We start from the raw sequence: 19,946 nt of genomic DNA on the forward strand, positions 1-19,946 counted from the left end.
AACTTTTAAGGAGGATTGTTTTTACGCTGGATTGAACATATCGTTAAGGAACCTTTGAGTGCCATATGTTTGCTGTGTTTTTACATACCTCATATGTTTGAGGGTCCTGAGTGTGAGTGTCTTATCGTTAATACCTTAATAAATTACTATTTGTACATACAGTCTGTATTTAGAGGTGTTTGCGCCTCCCTCTCTCTTTTCTTGTTTTTGTAAAAGGCAATCCCCAACCTGTGTTTTAAAGCACGTTATTCCAAACAATTTAGGAATGTTAGGTGATTTATGCCCTTTATGGATTAAAACCAGACTCTGCATCAACTATGTAATTTTCCATGGGAGTTTTGCCATGGATCCCCCTCCGGCATGCCACAGTCCAGGTGTTAGTGCCCTTGAAACAACTTTTCCATCACTATTGTGGCCAGAAAGAGTCCCTGTGGGTTTTTAAAATTCGCCTGCCTATTGAAATCTATGCCGGTTCGCCCGTTCGCGAACATTTGCGGAAATTCACGTTCTCCGTTTGCGAACAGAAAATTTTATGTTCGCGACATCACTAAAATGCACAATAAGATTACTGTTTTCATGTTTGCTAACCCAACACGGCGTTAGACCTACATCGCGAAACACAAAGTGCGTTACTCATATTTTTCATTCCTTTGTTCTTCACATAGATTTTTTTTACATTTTTATTATAATATATATTTCTAAATATATCTGATAATGTTAATGTAAAATATATATCTATACCTATATTTCTATGGGAAAAGATATACAGGTATAGGTATAAACAGATATATATATATATATATAAATATATATTTAAAATTAAAAAAAAAATTTCATCATTTCATGTATGTGAAGAACATAGGAATGTTAAAAATATATGACTCGTCAGGTTAGTGCGCGAGTGATAAGTGCTAGAGTAAGAAAGTTAGAGCGTGCACAATCCTTTTACTTTCAACTTGTAAAACACGCTCTACAAAATGCGCGCAAAAAGATTACTACTAGCAAAGTTTAGGCTCAAGCTGGATTTAAAAATAGCACGCCACTTGTAATCTAGCACAGAATAAGACAATATCCAAACACTGTTAAGTGTCGCTAGTTAAAACATTCAATACAATCCATAAAGAAAGAGTAATTTGTGTGCATAATTCATCTCAAAGGGTTTTATTTAAGTAAGAATCAAATATACCACTAGACACATCATCAACAAATATCAAAACCATAATATATTTTATCATCAATACTACAGGGTCTTCATGGCACTTCTATCAGAGAAAGGAATAAAAAGATTTATATAAACCACCATAGCTATAAATAACAATAACTAAAATACCATGTATTATATCTGTCCCAGAAGCCTTTATTTACAAGATAAACATTATCTGCCAACATGTGACATAAACACTACAAAAGGCACTTAAAAATAAAGAACTAATATATGCATTAGAGGTGAATGCATGGAGCAACCAGTATTAAAAGATTTTACTCATAGCAAATCAAGAAGAGCGGATTGTTAATAAAAAATGGCTTAACTCAGGTGATAAATACCACTCACAAATTATTGCTTTTTCTTATAAGTGCTTTAAAGTAGCATGAAAAAGGAACAGCAGAACCAAACATTTGTTTGAAAGAAATTATAGAACCTTTTATTAGTTTACCTGGTAACTTTGGCTATTTGCCACAATAATAAATGTGCTTGATGTGAGTTAACATCGTACACAAGGAAAAAAACAAATATAGAATTCACAAAAATGTATATACAATTTTACATTTAATTTACATAAAAAGTATATGGGATCTTATTTTTGAAATAATAAAAAAAAAAAAAGACTAAATTAAATGAATTTTATGTTTCTCATTTCAAATTATTTTTCAACTTTAATAACATTTTTATTTCATGATTATAAAGTTAAACATGTTTTTGATAGATGTATTCAATGCATATTTCTACATTCCATTGTTTAAAATTATGGGGAGGCAAAAAGGGAGATAAAAATCCTCCACTATACACAAAATGTAGAGAGAATAATTTATTCTGTAGCCTATTAACAAAGCTAGACAAGTCAGAGACTTAAACAGTTCCTGAAACACAGAAAAAAGAGAGGCGCTCTTCGTGTAATATCTCCTAGAACGATGTGACCAGATGTATTAAGCAATGGAAATATACTCACAAACGACCATGCACCCACAGTGCAATAACGAGCAGGCCGAAACTTCGGAGCCGTTCGGCTGACTCACTAAGGCGATAGGCACTTGGGACCAAAACGAGGCTCACCAGAATGACCACTTCCGTTGGTGTGTGGGACCAGGATACCAAACTGCTGGCAAAAAGAATGTAACCCTTGGTGTGGGAGCTCCAACCAGGCGGAGGTCCCAAATCGTTAAAGGGAAAGATTAAATCCAATGTCCAGAGCAAGGATTAAACAGTAATTTCTTTATTAAAAACAATTAAAAGTTGTTGCTTAGCAACGCGTTTCTCGGCTGAGTGCCGTTTCTTCAGGCTAATATTGAGACACTGATTCCTTGCTCTATTTGTACACCCTAGACTAATCAATTGCTGCAAATTGCTCACACACTTGTTTACGAATGGCCTATCAGAGTTAAGCTAAAATGACATGCCCATATTGATTCGACCTATGGTATAGGTTGTATGAGATAATTCCTATAACTTAAAGATATATGTTTATACATAATTTACCGTCTCATTTAAGGAGAAATTATGGTGCGGCTGTGGCAATATACTCTCGTCTTTTTATACATTGCTAAATTGCTTGAAATATGATATATTTCATTTCAAATCTCAGCGGACTATATAATCCTCTAATCTGCAACATAATGATACAAAATGTAAATGATGTGCATTGTAGTTGCTAGTATTAAAAAATCTAAAATTAAATATAACACAATAAATGTATTTCTGTAAATAATAAAATATAAAAAATATATATATATACACCCTTAGCAATTTGATTATTCAAAAGGCTGATAGGACTATAATCATAAAATTCCTCATACTTATAGCGCTTAATTCTTTTAACCTATAATATAATTGACAAAATGAGTTATACCTTAGTGCTGTTATTCATATGACGTATTTAGAAACAAATGCCATATATATTATTCATAAGTACCATATATGGCCAACATGGCTATGGTATAATGGGCTACCAAATTATATCAAAAACTTCACCCATAAAAATGACTAATTAATAAAGAACGTACTACTATTAGCCTATATCATTGTCTAGTTGGTTGTTGAAATATGATATAAAAAGACCCAACAGTGATATTTAATTTTATACATGATTATTACCTCCCACCAATACAAATATTTTGGTTAAATAAAGGATGTGTGTGCATACTAGTATAAATAATAGTGTTAAGTTCCTTGTGATCTTTAAGTACCTATATTGTGAAAAATAATATATTTAAATTTGAATTAAATATATAGTAACATATAAATATAATAATATATAATAGACCCCTAATACGAATAGTGGTACTAACTCAGGCCTAGATTTAGAGTTCGGCGGTAAAAGGGCTGTTAACGCTCCGCGGGTTTTTTTCTGGCCGCACCATAAAATTAACTCTGGTATCGAGAGTTCAATCAAATGCTGCGTTAGGCTCCAAAAAAGGAGCGTAGAGCATTTTTACCGCAAATGCAACTCTCGATACCAGAGCTGCTTACGGACGCGGCCGGCATCAAAAACGTGCTCGTGCACGATTCTCCCATAGGAAACAATGGGGCTGTTTGAGCTGAAAAAAAACCTAACACCTGCAAAAAAGCAGCGTTCAGCTCCTAACGCAGCCCCATTGTTTCCTATGGGGAAACACTTCCTACGTCTGCACCTAACACTCTAACATGTACCCCGAGTCTAAACACCCCTAACCTTACACTTATTAACCCCTAATCTGCCGCTCCGTAAAACGCCGCCACCTACGTTATCCCTATGTACCCCTAATCTGCTGCCCTAACATCGCCGACCCCTATATTATATTTATTAACCCCTAATCTGCCCCCCACAACGTCGCCGACATCTACCTACACTTATTAACCCCTAATCTGCCGAGCGGACCTGAGCGCTACTATAATAAAGTTATTAACCCCTAATCCGCCTCACTAACCCTATCATAAATAGTATTAACCCCTAATCTGCCCTCCCTAACATCGCCGACACCTACCTTCAATTATTAACCCCTAAACTTCCGATCGGAGCTCACCGCTATTCTAATAAATGGATTAACCCCTAAAGCTAAGTCTAACCCTAACACTAACACCCCCCTAGTTAAATATAATTTTTATCTAACGAAATAAATTAACTCTTATAAAATAAATTAATCCTATTTAAAGCTAAATACTTACCTGTAAAATAAATCCTAATATAGCTACAATATAAATTATAATTATATTATAGCTATTTTAGGATTAATATTTATTTTACAGGCAACTTTGTAATTATTTTAACCAGGTACAATAGCTATTAAATAGTTAAGAACTATTTAATAGTTACCTAGTTAAAATAATAACAAATTTACCTGTAAAATAAATCCTAACCTAAGTTATAATTAAACCTAACACTACCCTATCAATAAAATAATTAAATAAACTACCTACAATTACCTACAATTAACCTAACACTACACTATCAATAAATAAATTAAACACAATTGCTACAAATAAATACAATTAAATAAACTAGCTAAAGTACAAAAAATAAAAAAGAACTAAGTTACAGAAAATAAAAAAATATTTACAAACATAAGAAAAATATTACAACAATTTTAAATTAATTACACCTACTCTAAGCCCCCTAATAAAATAACAAAGCCCCCCAAAATAAAAAATTCCCTACCCTATTCTAAATTAAAAAAGTTACAAGCTCTTTTACCTTACCAGCCCTGAACAGGGCCCTTTGCGGGGCATGCCCCAAGAATTTCAGCTCTTTTGCCTGTAAAAGAATAAATACAATACCCCCCCCCCAACATTACAACCCACCACCCACATACCCCTAATCTAACCCAAACCCCCCTTAAATAAACCTAACACTAAGCCCCTGAAGATCTTCCTACCTTGTCTTCACCATCCAGGTATCACCGATCCGTCCTGGCTCCAAGATCTTCATCCAACCCAAGCGGGGGTTGGCGATCCATAATCCGGTGCTCCAAAGTCTTCCTCCTATCCGGCAAGAAGAGGACATCCGGACCGGCAAACATCTTCTCCAAGCGGCATCTTCGATCTTCTTCCATCCGGTGCGGAGCGGGTCCATCTTGAAGCAGGCGACGCGGATCCATCCTCTTCTTCCGATGTCTCCCGACTAATGACGGTTCCTTTAAGGGACGTCATCCAAGATGGCGTCCCTCGAATTACGATTGGCTGATAGGATTCTATCAGCCAATCGGAATTAAGGTAGGAATTTTCTGATTGGCTGATGGAATCAGCCAATCAGAATCAAGTTCAATCCGATTGGCCGATCCCATCAGCCAATCAGATTGAGCTCGCATTCTATTGGCTGATCGGAACAGCCAATAGAATGCGAGCTCAATCTGATTGGCTGATTGGATCAGCCAATCGGATTGAACTTGATTCTGATTGGCTGATTCCATCAGCCAATCAGAAAATTCCTACCTTAATTCCGATTGGCTGATAGAATCCTATCAGCCAATCGGAATTCGAGGGACGCCATCTTGGATGACGTCCCTTAAAGGAACCGTCATTAGTCGGGAGACATCGGAAGAAGAGGATGGATCCGCGTCGCCTGCTTCAAGATGGACCCGCTCCGCACCGGATGGAAGAAGATCGAAGATGCCGCTTGGAGAAGATGTTTGCCGGTCCGGATGTCCTCTTCTTGCCGGATAGGAGGAAGACTTTGGAGCACCGGATTATGGATCGCCAACCCCCGCTTGGGTTGGATGAAGATCTTGGAGCCAGGACGGATCGGTGATACCTGGATGGTGAAGACAAGGTAGGAAGATCTTCAGGGGCTTAGTGTTAGGTTTATTTAAGGGGGGTTTGGGTTAGATTAGGGGTATGTGGGTGGTGGGTTGTAATGTTGGGGGGGGGGGTATTGTATTTATTCTTTTACAGGCAAAAGAGCTGAAATTCTTGGGGCATGCCCCGCAAAGGGCCCTGTTCAGGGCTGGTAAGGTAAAAGAGCTTGTAACTTTTTTAATTTAGAATAGGGTAGGGAATTTTTTATTTTGGGGGGCTTTGTTATTTTATTAGGGGGCTTAGAGTAGGTGTAATTAGTTTAAAATTGTTGTAATATTTTTCTTATGTTTGTAAATATTTTTTTATTTTCTGTAACTTAGTTCTTTTTTATTTTTTGTACTTTAGCTAGTTTATTTAATTGTATTTATTTGTAGCAATTGTGTTTAATTAATTTATTGATAGTGTAGTGTTAGGTTAATTGTAGGTAATTGTAGGTAGTTTATTTAATTATTTTATTGATAGGGTAGTGTTAGGTTTAATTATAACTTAGGTTAGGATTTATTTTACAGGTAAATTTGTTATTATTTTAACTAGGTAACTATTAAATAGTTCTTAACTATTTAATAGCTATTGTACCTGGTTAAAATAATTACAAAGTTGCCTGTAAAATAAATATTAATCCTAAAATAGCTATAATATAATTATAATTTATATTGTAGCTATATTAGGATTTATTTTACAGGTAAGTATTTAGCTTTAAATAGGAATAAGTTATTTAATAAGAGTTAATTTATTTCGTTAGATAAAAATTATATTTAACTTAGGGGGGTGTTAGTGTTAGGGTTAGACTTAGCTTTAGGGGTTAATCCATTTATTAGAATAGCGGTGAGCTCCGATCGGAAGTTTAGGGGTTAATAATTGAAGGTAGGTGTCGGCGATGTTAGGGAGGGCAGATTAGGGGTTAATACTATTTATGATAGGGTTAGTGAGGCGGATTAGGGGTTAATAACTTTATTATAGTAGCGCTCAGGTCCGCTCGGCAGATTAGGGGTTAATAAGTGTAGGCAGGTGTCGGCGACGTTGAGGGGGGCAGATTAGGGGTTAATAAATATAATATAGGGGTCGGCGGTGTTAGGGGCAGCAGATTAGGGGTACATAGGGATAACGTAGGTGGCGGCGATTTGCGGTCGGAAGATTAGGGGTTAATTATTGTAAGTAGCTGGCGGCGACGTTGTGGGGGGCAGGTTAGGGGTGAATAAATATAATACAGGGGTCGGCGGGGTTAGGGGCAGCAGATTAGGGGTACATAAATATAACGTAGGTGGCGGTCGGCAGATTAGGGGTTAAAAATTTTAATCGAGTGGCGGCGGTGTGGGGGGACCTCGGTTTAGGGGTACATAGGTAGTTTATGGGTGTTAGTGTACTTTAGGGTACAGTAGTTAAGAGCTTTATAAACCGGCGTTAGCCAGAAAGCTCTTAACTCCTGCTATTTTCAGGCGGCTGGAATCTTGTCGTTAGAGCTCTAACGCTCACTGCAGAAACGACTCTAAATACCGGCGTTAGAAAGATCCCATTGAAAAGATAGGCTACGCAAATGGCGTAGGGGGATCTGCGGTATGGAAAAGTCGCGGCTGTAAAGTGAGCGTTAGACCCTTTAATCACTGACTCCAAATACCAGCGGGCGCCCAAAACCAGCGTTAGGAGCCTCTAACGCTGGTTTTGACGGCTACCGCCGAACTCTAAATCTAGGCCTCAGTGAGTAGACTAAATCTCTTAACAAGCTATAACCGTGTCTAGTGTCAAATGTCGGCCTCTAATAGTGAGGCAGTATACTTCTATTGTTTAACTAGTGTCGGCTTGTGTGTAGTGTTGTGTAAATATTATTTGATTGTAAAATAAACTATATGGGGAATATTGGTGAGTGAAGGATTGAGGTGCTTAGATAGATGATTATAGACCCAGAATCGGTATGTGTATATGTATACTCCTTGTGTCACTATATATGGTGTCAATAGAGTGAAAGTAGTGAATATGTGCTGATGTAAATAGTGGTGTTGGCTAATCTCACAGGTACAAACATATGTGTGTATAATGTTGATAACGTGTATATGATATCGATATGGGTGCCAATATGAACGAGTGGATTGGGAAATAGGGCCCTATATGGCTGTGTTATAGTATTATATTATTAACCATATATGTCAGAAAGCTGCTAGATCCACATTCAAATTCAAACCAAATGGGTGGATAGTTTTGAGTTTGTGGATCCAGTAAGTTTCTCTCTGCCTAAGCCTCATAAAGCGGTTATACAAATGTGATGCAGGGATTTCTTCTATAGGTGTAATCCTATAGCAGTTAGGATCACCTTCATGTTTAACATGACAATGTGTGATCACACTATGAGATTTCTTATTTCGTAGTATACTACAGTAATGTTCTGACCATCTGTGGCTAAGGCGTCTAATAGTGCGCCCTATATATTGGATCCCACAGACACAAGATAATAAATAAATGACATAGTGTGAAGCACAAGATAATTTACTTTTGATTTTGTATGATTTCTTGTTCACAAATGATTGAAAAATAGTTTTTTTATCCTCAATGTGGTCGCACATTTTACAGTTTCTAACCTTGCATTTGTATGCTCCTTTTTTGGCTATGTAATTAGATTTATGAGGAATGCTTTTACTTGTGTTATTCTTATGTTTCACTATCTTACTAGGTGCCAGTATGTTCTTGATATTTGGTGCTCTCTTGTAAACTATCAAGGGTTTATCTCCTATTAACTCAGTTAAGATTGGATCACGTTTCAATATTCTCCAATGTTTGTTTAGAATTTTGCTTATAAGATCATAATTACAGTTAAATTGGGTGATAAATCTAACTTCTGAAGATTTGAATGGCTTTCCTGATTCTTTGGATGAACATTGGAAATATTCCTCCCTATTCTCAAGTCTAGCGCGGTTATAACTTTGATTAATAATATCCAATGGATAATTTTTTTCAATAAATCTGTCTCTTAGTAACAGGCTTTGTTGCTCATAAACAGACACTTTATTGCAATTGCGTCTTATACGTTTGAATTGCCCATATGGAATATTTCTTTTCCATGGGTAGTAGTGATTGCTGGAAAAATCGAGATAGCTGTTGCTATCAACAGTTTTGAAGTGTGTCTGACTGTCTACCCCTCCCTGATTATTTAATGTTAAACATAAATCTAAAAATACCACTGTGTCAGGGTGTATACAGCTTGTAAAAATCAAACCTTTATCATTATCATTTAAATGATCTACAAATTGTTGTGCTCCTGTGTTGGTGCCCTTCCATAAAATAATAAGATCATCTATAAATCTGCCATAGTACACCAGGTTCGCCCCAAATGCTGACTCGTAAATATAATGTTTTTCGAACCAGCCCATGTATAGATTCGCGATGCTTGGGGGGAACCTGGTGCCCATGGCAGTTCCCCTAATTTGTAAATAATATTCGTCCTGAAAAATAAAATAATTGTGTTGTAAAATGAACATAATTAATTGTAATATAAATTGTTTTTGGAGAGGGGGTATATACCAATCACCATCCAAAAATGTACCTACAGCCTCTACACCCAAGTTGTGAGGAATATTAGAGTACAAAGCCTGTACATCACATGTTATCCATATGGACCCCTGTGGGACTTGGATAGAATTAAGTTTGTAAAGCAAGTCAGAAGAATCCTTGATATAAGAGTCAAGATTGACAACATATTTTTGAAGAAAATAATCAACATATGCCGAAGAATTCTCTGTTAGACTACCTATGCCCGCCCCTATCGGCCTCCCCGGAGGATTGTGGGCATCCTTGTGGATTTTGGGGAGGTGATAGTAGAAGGCACAGCTAGGTTCACAAGGGATCAAAAATTCTTTTTCTTTTTTATTTACAATTCCTTCTTGATAAGCAAATTTAACAAGACTAGTTAGTACTTTGAGGTATTCAGAAGTGGGGTCTTCGGTAAGGAGGGAATAATAGGATTTATCTTGTAATATTTTGTTAGCTTCCTTGAGATAATCCTCCAGATTCTGGAGGACTATCCCACCCCCCTTATCGGCTTGACGAATCACCAAATTGGTGTTATTTTTAAGACAGTCCAAAGCTTTTAATTCATTTGGAAATAAATTTTTATGTTTTGTATTTTTAGGAAGCATTTCTAGTTCTTCTAGTACCAATTCTTTAAAAATTTCAATATGTGCATTGTTTGATATATGAGGATTAAAATTAGATTTATTTCTGAAGTCTGTTTGTATATAACCTTCACTTAGCTGTGCTAATAAAGTGTCAGGTTCATAGAAAGGAACATTTGGTATATTTCTTGTCTCCATGGAATCTGTCAGGATAGGCTGTGCCTTTAAATCTTTTAGTTTACGTTCCGCAAAATATTTTTGCATGTTTAGTTTTTGGGTAAATCTATTAAGATCAACAAATAGGTTGAATATATTGTGGGAATTGGAAGGGCTAAATGATAGTCCCTTACCCAATAGCCTAATTTCGTCATCAGTGAGATCATGACTTGATAAATTAAAAATCCCTTTCTTTAGTCTTTGTAGTCTTGCTTTTTTGGAGGAGGTCCCGCTCCCTCTACACCCCCGTTTATGAATGGTCTTTTTCCTTTTTGTGCTATTGTTTGTGTAGTTAGGGGTTCCAAATAGCTGGCAATTTTCCTTTGGGACCAAGACTGTTGTCTTGGTCTCTCTTCTAAAAAAAGAGAATTGTCAGAGACGCTGGGAAAATTGCAATTTCCTTGATTGGAAGATATAGGTGGTCCCCCACTAGCCAGGTTGGAATTATCTTCCAACACCTCATATCTATTAGATATGGTAATATTATGTGAAGGATTTGATTCACTATGCATTCTAATTGGTGGTTCGCGCCTATTGTCAGTGTCATTGAATCTGGAGTTATTATGCCATACTGGTTTATTGTAATTATTATAGTGTCGTGGGGAATTTTGGTGTGTGTGACCATTGGGAGCATAATGTTGTTTGTGCCAAATGGTATTAGTGTCATTACGGTTAGATTTATAATTCATATTATTGTGATTATGTCTTCTACCTACTGTTGTCCAACTGTTCTCCTCTAACCTATTAGTGGGAATGTTCTGAGAAACCTCATTGGATTGTTGGACTGAATTTCTATGATCTGATTGATAACCTGATGTATAGTTATGTTGCTCGGTTTCCCTTTCCTGCATCGTGTTACTTCCTATAAATTTGTTAGGCTTGTGTTGGTTTCTTTGTCTACGTCTGCCATGGTTATATGTGTGGATTTCGCCCCTATTATAATCACCTTCATCTCTTAATAACTTGCGATTTTTATTTTCTAATAATTCCCTCTGGAAATTGTCAGTCCTCTGTAATGTCAATTTGTTCAGCTCTTCATATTCTGTTGATGTTTTAAATTTATCTAAATGAAGTTGTATTTTTTCTATCTCTATAGTAATTTTGGCTACTAAGGCTTCTCTATGTGATATCAATATTTTCATTAGCCTAATGGAACAGTCTCCTAGGGTTTCTTCCCATTTGTTTAGGAGTTCTAAATCGTCTTTGAATGAACAATTTTTAAATATTCTAAGCCCCTTAGGGATTTGTTTTCTTTCGATATATTTTTTTAACATTACTGCATCCCACCAGTGTCTGCATTCGGTATTAATTAGTTCTTCTAATTTGGAAAATGATGAGTGTAAAGTTAGTTCGTCTATGTTAGTATTAACATCGAATGCAGTATTCATGGGTGTTACGGTAGAGACCATTGATAGCGTCTTTTTAACTCTTTCATTGACAGATAACATTATGGCTGCAAAATACCTCTATATAAAAAAATACAAAACAAACTAACACCTTACCCTGCAGGGAATAAGTGTCAAAAGGAAGGGAGGTGCGCCAAATTCAACTAATACAACAAACAATAGATGCAAAAATAAAAGCAATATATAAAAGAAATAAAAGAAATAAAGGAAATAAACTCCAGATTAAATGGGTGAGTGACAAAAAGTCCATACAAACAATTCCTGTTGCTGGGGAATTGGCAGCTCTCTCCACAGATTATCGATACAAAAACAGTTCCTGAAACACAGAAAAAAGAGAGGCGCTCTTCGTGTAATATGTCCTAGAACGATGTGACCAGATGTATTAAGCAATGGAAATATACTCACAAACGACCATGCACCCACAGTGCAATAACGAGCAGGCCGAAACTTTGGAGCCGTTCGGCTGACTCACTAAGGCGATAGGCACTTGGGACCAAAACGAGGCTCACCAGAATGACCACTTCCGTTGGTGTGTGGGACCAGGATACCAAACTGCTGGCAAAAAGAATGTAACCCTTGGTGTGGGAGCTCCAACCAGGCGGAGGTCCCAAATCGTTAAAGGGAAAGATTAAATCCAATGTCCAGAGCAAGGATTAAACAGTAATTTCTTTATTAAAAACAATTAAAAGTTGTTGCTTAGCAACGCGTTTCTCGGCTGAGTGCCGTTTCTTCAGGCTAATATTGAGACACTGATTCCTTGCTCTATTTGTACACCCTAGACTAATCAATTGCTGCAAATTGCTCACACACTTGTTTACGAATGGCCTATCAGAGTTAAGCTAAAATGACATGCCCATATTGATTCGACCTATGGTATAGGTTGTATGAGATAATTCCTATAACTTAAAGATATATGTTTATACATAATTTACCGTCTCATTTAAGGAGAAATTATGGTGCGGCTGTGGCAATATACTCTCGTCTTTTTATACATTGCTAAATTGCTTGAAATATGATATATTTCATTTCAAATCTCAGCGGACTATATAATCCTCTAATCTGCAACATAATGATACAAAATGTAAATGATGTGCATTGTAGTTGCTAGTATTAAAAAATCTAAAATTAAATATAACACAATAAATGTATTTCTGTAAATAATAAAATATAAAAAATATATATATATACACCCTTAGCAATTTGATTATTCAAAAGGCTGATAGGACTATAATCATAAAATTCCTCATACTTATAGCGCTTAATTTGAAGTTCTTTTGTTATTTCTTTGGGGTTCTTTTAACCTATAATATAATTGACAAAATGAGTTATACCTTAGTGCTGTTATTCATATGACGTATTTAGAAACAAATGCCATATATATTATTCATAAGTACCATATATGGCCAACATGGCTATGGTATAATGGGCTACCAAATTATATCAAAAACTTCACCCATAAAAATGACTAATTAATAAATAACGTACTACTATTAGTCTATATCATTGTCTAGTTGGTTGTTGAAATATGATATAAAAAGACCCAACAGTGATATTTAATTTTATACATGATTATTACCTCCCACCAATACAAATATTTTGGTTAAATAAAGGATGTGTGTGCATACTAGTATAAATAATAGTGTTAAGTTCCTTGTGATCTTTAAGTACCTATATTGTGAAAAATAATATATTTAAATTTGAATTAAATATATAGTAACATATAAATATAATAATATATAATAGACCCCTAATACGAATAGTGGTCAGAGACTTGTTTTTCCCACAAAAAACCTTTAGATACATTGTTTCCAATGAAGCAAAGGATTCTGGGTAAGATATGCCAATGAGGTTTTACAATGCCTCACCTTCTTTACTTCAATCTGCTTATAGGCATATTCCCATTTAGCCAGAGCATTGCTGTGTAGACAGCTTTTAAGCTTATCTAGGGTTAGTATTAGCCACTGAATAACTGTACTAAACCTAACTAAGCTTAAAAGGCAGTATGAACTAGGCAAAGCATACTCTTAATTGGCTGAATGCTTAGACAGACTTCCTCTTGGAGAATATGCATTCCTTTAAATTATTTACCAGTGTCATTTACTGGACATTACTAGTTCAAAACCACTATATCCTCTACCCTAATCTATTCTTATTGGATCCATCCATAGTTATTCTACAGATGCTGCCTATAGCTACAGTTTTGTATTCTGTTGAATTCCACATACAGATAGATTAGACAATCTTTAGTCAACAGTTATAGCTAAAACATTTGGGTCTTTATCCTACAGTGGTGCCCTTAGAAATGTTTTTAGTGCAACTATTATTATGTGTTGTCCCAGTTTCAACAAATAAAAAAAAAAGTCCTATTTTATAACATCACTTAAAGGGCCACTAAACCCAAAATCTTTCTTTCATGATTCAGATAGAGCATACAAATTTAAACAACATTACAATTTACTTCTATTATTTATTTTGCTTCATTTTTTAGGTATCCTTATTTGAAGAAAAAGCAATACACATGAGTGAGCCAATCACATGAGGCTTCTTTGTGCAGCAACCAATCAGCAGCTACTGAGCATATCTATATATGCTTTTCAGCAAAGAATATCAAAAGAATAAAACAAATTAGATAATAGAAGTAAATTAGAAAGATGTTTAAAATGGCATTCTCTTTCTAAATCATGAAAGAAAAAATGTGGGTTTCATGTCCCTTTAACAGGGGCTATTTTATTATTACAGAAGTGCCCCTCTTATTTGGTCTGCTGCTGGTCTACTCTTACTCCTTGCCCATTACTGTCTCTAAGCAGTGCAAGTAACAGGGTAGCAGTATAACATTTGACCTGGCAGGATGCAGTGGCTCTTGGATGAGCCCATTGCTTAGTATCAAATATGCCCCTGGTGAGAGGCACAGTGCCAATGAATTTTTCTAAGCAATGATTCTATCGTACCCAGAGCACATACTTCCCAACAAAACATGCTCTAAGGATACTACAACGTAAAACAAATAATGAAAGAAGGAAGTATGTTAACTCCTTATGTAGTTATAAAAGGATAATAGCTGTGTGTAGTAAATAGTCTTTATTATGTAGTATGTGGTAGTAGTAGTGTTTTAATTCAATAAAAAGCCATCACTATGTGCTAGTTTCGAGCTGGTGGATGCTATATATACAGTATATTGCTCTTCACTAATATTAACCATTATTATTTACCATAGAAACACCAGTGAAAAAACATGAAAAAGAACAAATCAAACCAGCAAAAGGTAAATATTTACATTTGTTATTGAAAAAATAAATAAAATAAATAAATAAATATATATATATATATATATATATATATATATATATATATATATATATATATATAAAGCTTATGTCAAAGTGGGAAGGTATGTGGAATGTTGCACAATAAAATACAGTGATTTTGTACATTCAGTTGATCACATAAACACAAGCAAAGAAGAAATGGGAAAAAAACGGAAAAAAGGCATTTCTCTGTAATGCCGCATTAACTCTGACATACTGTGCAGTCCCACATCCAATATCTGTCAAACTAAATCTTTATTGGGTTTTACAAGTTCCATTACCTTTTGTTTTACAGTATTAACCAAGCTTTTTTTTCTGAGAGTTCACCGTAGAGTTGCAGCTTATAGAGACTGACTTACTTTATCCTTGGCCTCGCTTTTGTACAGATTTTACATTACTAAATAAAATCATTTTTTAAATGGTTTCTTTTAAATCTATAAAGGTTTCTATTATACATCTTGCTTAAATAAAGAATGGCCTGCAGTATGATTTCAGTTGTAAGGTGCAAGCATTTATTTCTTCCCTCCATCCGTGACCTATGATGTATTGAATCTTCTTTGAATGCAGGATAAATATAGTTATTTTTATATATATATTTATTCTCTAACTCTTTATTCTGACAGCATATCAGAAACAGCATGTTTTATTTTGTAGCTGCACAATATCTGCTCAACAAGAGTTTTGCCTCATTTAATATAATGTTGCACCCATGCATCTGACAAGTGAAAAACTCATAAGACCATAGCTAAATTGAATAAAGCTGCCTAAAACATATATTTGAACATATCAATAATCCTTTACCAAACACTGATGCTCCTGAATCTCATATTGTGAACAGTGGTCCTATTTAATGTTCCTTCTCAAACACAGACTTGCAGTGTCTTTTCATTCCACCAGAAAACAGCTTGTATATATTTAAGAAAGATTAGGGGTTCTGTTTAATCTTTTTTTTTTTTTTTCACATCCGTCTAGGAAAGGGGATAAATAATTTGTTCTTGAGCGCTACATTTATAACTGTGATCTGTGCTGGCCCATCTTCATTTATAATGTATACATGTAATTTCTACCTAAATCATTTAGTTTTCTACTTGGAAACTTTTAAATAACTGCACATACTTTAACTTAAAACCTCGCTGTTGAGTTCACCTTTTTTTGCTTTCTGACAGGCATTGTAATTAAAAACATTTTTCATACTAGATAGCAATAATGTGACTATGACCTTTTCTAAATGCAGTTGCTTATTATATTACATTGTTACTGATAGATTAGAGTTGACTGATTCTATTTCTGTCTGGAGTACAGTCATATAATTGTATTACATCCATTATAAAAAAGGTCTTACACACTAACCTGAGTTATGTATCATACATAGAATGTTCATGTAATTGCTTGTATTTCATTAATGTTTCTTCTTAGGAAACTAACATATCCCATTCATTTTACCAATTAATATATGCAGTAAATAAGTCAGCAGTTGCAATGGTCAGTTAATACTGCCATGAATAAAAAGGAGTATAAATTCACATGATGGAAATATAACTTTGCCTCTTTATAAATCAATGGTAAGACCACATCTTGAATATGCAGTGCTATTTTGGACACCATTTTGAAAAAGAACATTATAGAACTAGAAAAAGTACAGATGAGGTGGACAAAATTGATAAGTGTAATGTAAGATTTGCATTATGAATAGCCTGGAAAGGATACAATTATTTATACTGGAAAAGAGGCATCTTTAAAGGGATATGATTACATTATAAAAAATATATACAGGACTAATATAAGCAATTATCAGCTGACCTGTTCATCAATAGGACTGTACAAAGAGCAATAGGTCATCCAGTGAGACTTGAGGAACAGAGATTCTCACCTATAACAGTGTTTTTGTACACTACAATCAATAAGGATATGGAATTATCTGACTAAAGAGGTTGAATTAGCAAATTAGATAGATGCTTTTGACAAGGCACTAGATTTTTTTTTTTACAAAGCAGGGCATATAGGGTTATAAATGTTACACTGATCCAAAGAGAAATCTGACTTTGGAGTCAAGAAGGGCTTTTTTTCCCTTTGAGCTGCAATTGGAAATCACAATTTTTTAAATTGTTTTTCCTTTTGATTTTCTTTTGATGCCTAATTTTGAACAATATGAACCATCACTTTTCTGTTATTTTTTTCTATAGTCTCCCTCTATACATTTTCTATATGAAGTGTCACTCACCCTATCAATACAATCTTTCTCTTCCTGTACCTTGTATGTACCTTCTGCTTGTTTCCATTTTCTAATTTTCTATGCACCTACCTTTGTAGAGTTCTATATACATTCTCTGTTCTATATAGATTCTCTCTCCCCTCTCTCTTTTAAGCATATGTACCTATATCTCGTAATGAAAGCAGTTTCTTGAATAATTGAATTTCACTGTTACTTTTCCACACCTTGTCCTGCTAAATCCTACACTAGGGATAGTGCGACCCGGCAGTATGAACATTTTATAATGAGATTACTGTATGCATTCTTATTTTCTAGACACATTATTTTGATAGTACTGATAACAGAGTGTTACAAGTGCTGCCAGTTATGTGGAACATTGCCTTGGAAACTCTGCTCCTGTTTGTTTCACATGAAATAGAAATTCTAAGCCTATTCATAAATGTATTAGCTTTTGTTCTCTCCATCTATACTTTTTTTTATCATTAGCTTAATACCATGGTGACAGTATCTAGAGGTAGTCTTCTTTCCCATGATTCCTCTTCATACTATCACTGCAACAGCATTGATAGAATATTATTGCTGCACACCTAGAACGTTCCCCTCTTTACCTAGGGTATTTAAAACTATATGTCCCACACAAGATTAGATTATTTTAGGGCAATACAATCTTACCTGTCTGCTGACTTTTAACATTTGAAAAGAAAATCAACTTAAAGGGACAGTCTACCATAGAATTGTTATTGTTTTAAAAGATAGATAATCCCTTTATAACCCATTCCCCAGTTTTGCATAACCAACACAGTTATATTAATATACTTTTTACCTCTGTGATTACCTTGTATCTAGGAACCTTCTTCCAGCCCCCTGATCACATGACTGACTGTTTATTATTTATTGTCTTAAATTTAGCATTGTTTTGTGCTAAATCTTAAATAACCCCCTGTGCCTGAACACAGTGTTATCTATATGGCCCACGTGTACTTTCTGTCTCTTTGTGTTGAAAAGAGATTTAAAAAGCATGTGATAAGAGGCAGCCCTCAAAGGCTTAGAAATTAGCATATGAGCCTACCTATGTTTAGTTTAAACTAAGAATACCAAGAGAAAAAAGCAAATTTGATGATAAAAGTAAGTTGGAAAGTTGATTAAAATTTAAAGTCCTATCTGAATAATGAAAGTTTAATTTATACTTGACTGTCCCTTTAAACAAGCGTATTATCACCAAAGACAAATATAACAAGATGTTGCATAAACCTTTCACTTCACAAACAGGCCTTAAGTATAACCTGCTTTTGGACATGGATGTGCTTTTTCATTCTGTTAATAGATCTTGGTTCCAGACAATAGAAACAATTAACTGAAAACAGTGTGCCTTTGTGTTCCTTCTTATCACAAACTTTCTGTTGCCTTATGTAAGAGCAGTTTACTGATCATAGAACCACTGCATCGTATTCATTTAGGGTAAAATTCCTGCAGAGGACTTACATACAAACCAGTTTCGGAACCCTCTGTGCAACTCAATGGCCATATTGTAATGACACCAGCAATCCTGGCAGTGTTTTTAGGTGTATGTATTGATTTCTGGGCTCACAATATATATACAGTATGTATATATATATATATATATATATATATATATAGATAGATAGATAGATAGATAGATAGATAGATAGATATTTAGTAGATACAGCACTACTGTGGGGTGCTTGATAGGACAGGAGACACTGCTGGGTCTCTCACACATACAGTAATACCGAAACATCCACAGCACTCCGTCTCCAGGTAATCTTTTTAGCACTTTATTAATAAAGTACTAAAAAGATTACCTGGAGTGTTGTGGGCATTTTTGGTATTACTATTTCTACTTATATGTGGCAGCAGCAGATTGTTCTGTTTCTGTTAACAATAGGATTACATAACGATTGTATTATATATTTGCTAGTAGAGACAATACTTTATGATCAATTGAATGAAATAAATTGATATGTATAAATGTAGTCCATATTTAACAGCCTATATATAGTGGCTATTTGACTAAAAAGCATACCAAAAGCTACAAAATATTTCATTACATTTTGGGCAATAGTTATTTAGGAATTTATTTTCCATTTCTGTTTTGTTATTATTTAAAAATATGTGAGTTGTTTTATCAAGTATTCATTTTTTAGTATGTCAAAATGTAGAGCCTCTTGTTATGAAGTTGTTAAAGACAGATTGTCAGCTTGTTTAAACAGTATATTAATTAGTGATGTTTCTTTTAGACCTTAAACCATTTAATTCACATTAATGTGTATAAGCACTAAACCAAAAGGTTTTAAACGCTTTTTCTTATCAACAAAAGGTTTGTCATAATATTTAGGGTAATAAAGTCATTTGGTTCCATTTATTAAGCAGTGGACACTGCTTCGGAGACGCATCGTTTCAGGCTCACCTGAAGAAGTTAAGAAGCAGTGGTCATAAGACCGCAGCTCCTTAACCTGTCCGTCACCTTTTAGGTGGCGGACTAAAATCAATCCGATACGATCCGATCGGGATGATTGACAGCCCCTGCTAGAGGCCGATTGGCCGCCAGTTAGCAGTGGGCAGCATTGCACAAGCATTTCAACAGAATTGCTTGTGCAATGATAAAAGGGTAGGATGCAGTCATTAATTATGATTCATACAGACATTTGTTTCTAAAATAGCTAGTGCAAACAAATAATCAATTAAGGGCAGCTACTTGGA

The 19,946-nt window shown here is 34.9% G+C and overlaps 1 protein-coding gene across 50 annotated transcripts in view; it reads left to right on the forward strand.

Moving 5' to 3' along the window:
* The window catches only part of TRDN (triadin), a 950,114-nt gene that overhangs the window by 638,364 nt on the left and 291,804 nt on the right, over positions 1–19,946 (forward strand). For all 50 annotated transcript variants that reach the window (XM_053710723.1, XM_053710722.1, XM_053710726.1 and 47 more), the window contains exon 36: positions 14,923–14,970. In XM_053710723.1, the coding sequence (XP_053566698.1) occupies positions 14,923–14,970 (48 nt within the window). The remainder of the gene's footprint in view (positions 1–14,922; positions 14,971–19,946) is intronic.

This window comes from Bombina bombina, chromosome 4 (assembly GCF_027579735.1).
Source record: "Bombina bombina isolate aBomBom1 chromosome 4, aBomBom1.pri, whole genome shotgun sequence".
In the NCBI taxonomy this organism is placed as follows: Eukaryota; Metazoa; Chordata; class Amphibia; order Anura; family Bombinatoridae; genus Bombina; species Bombina bombina.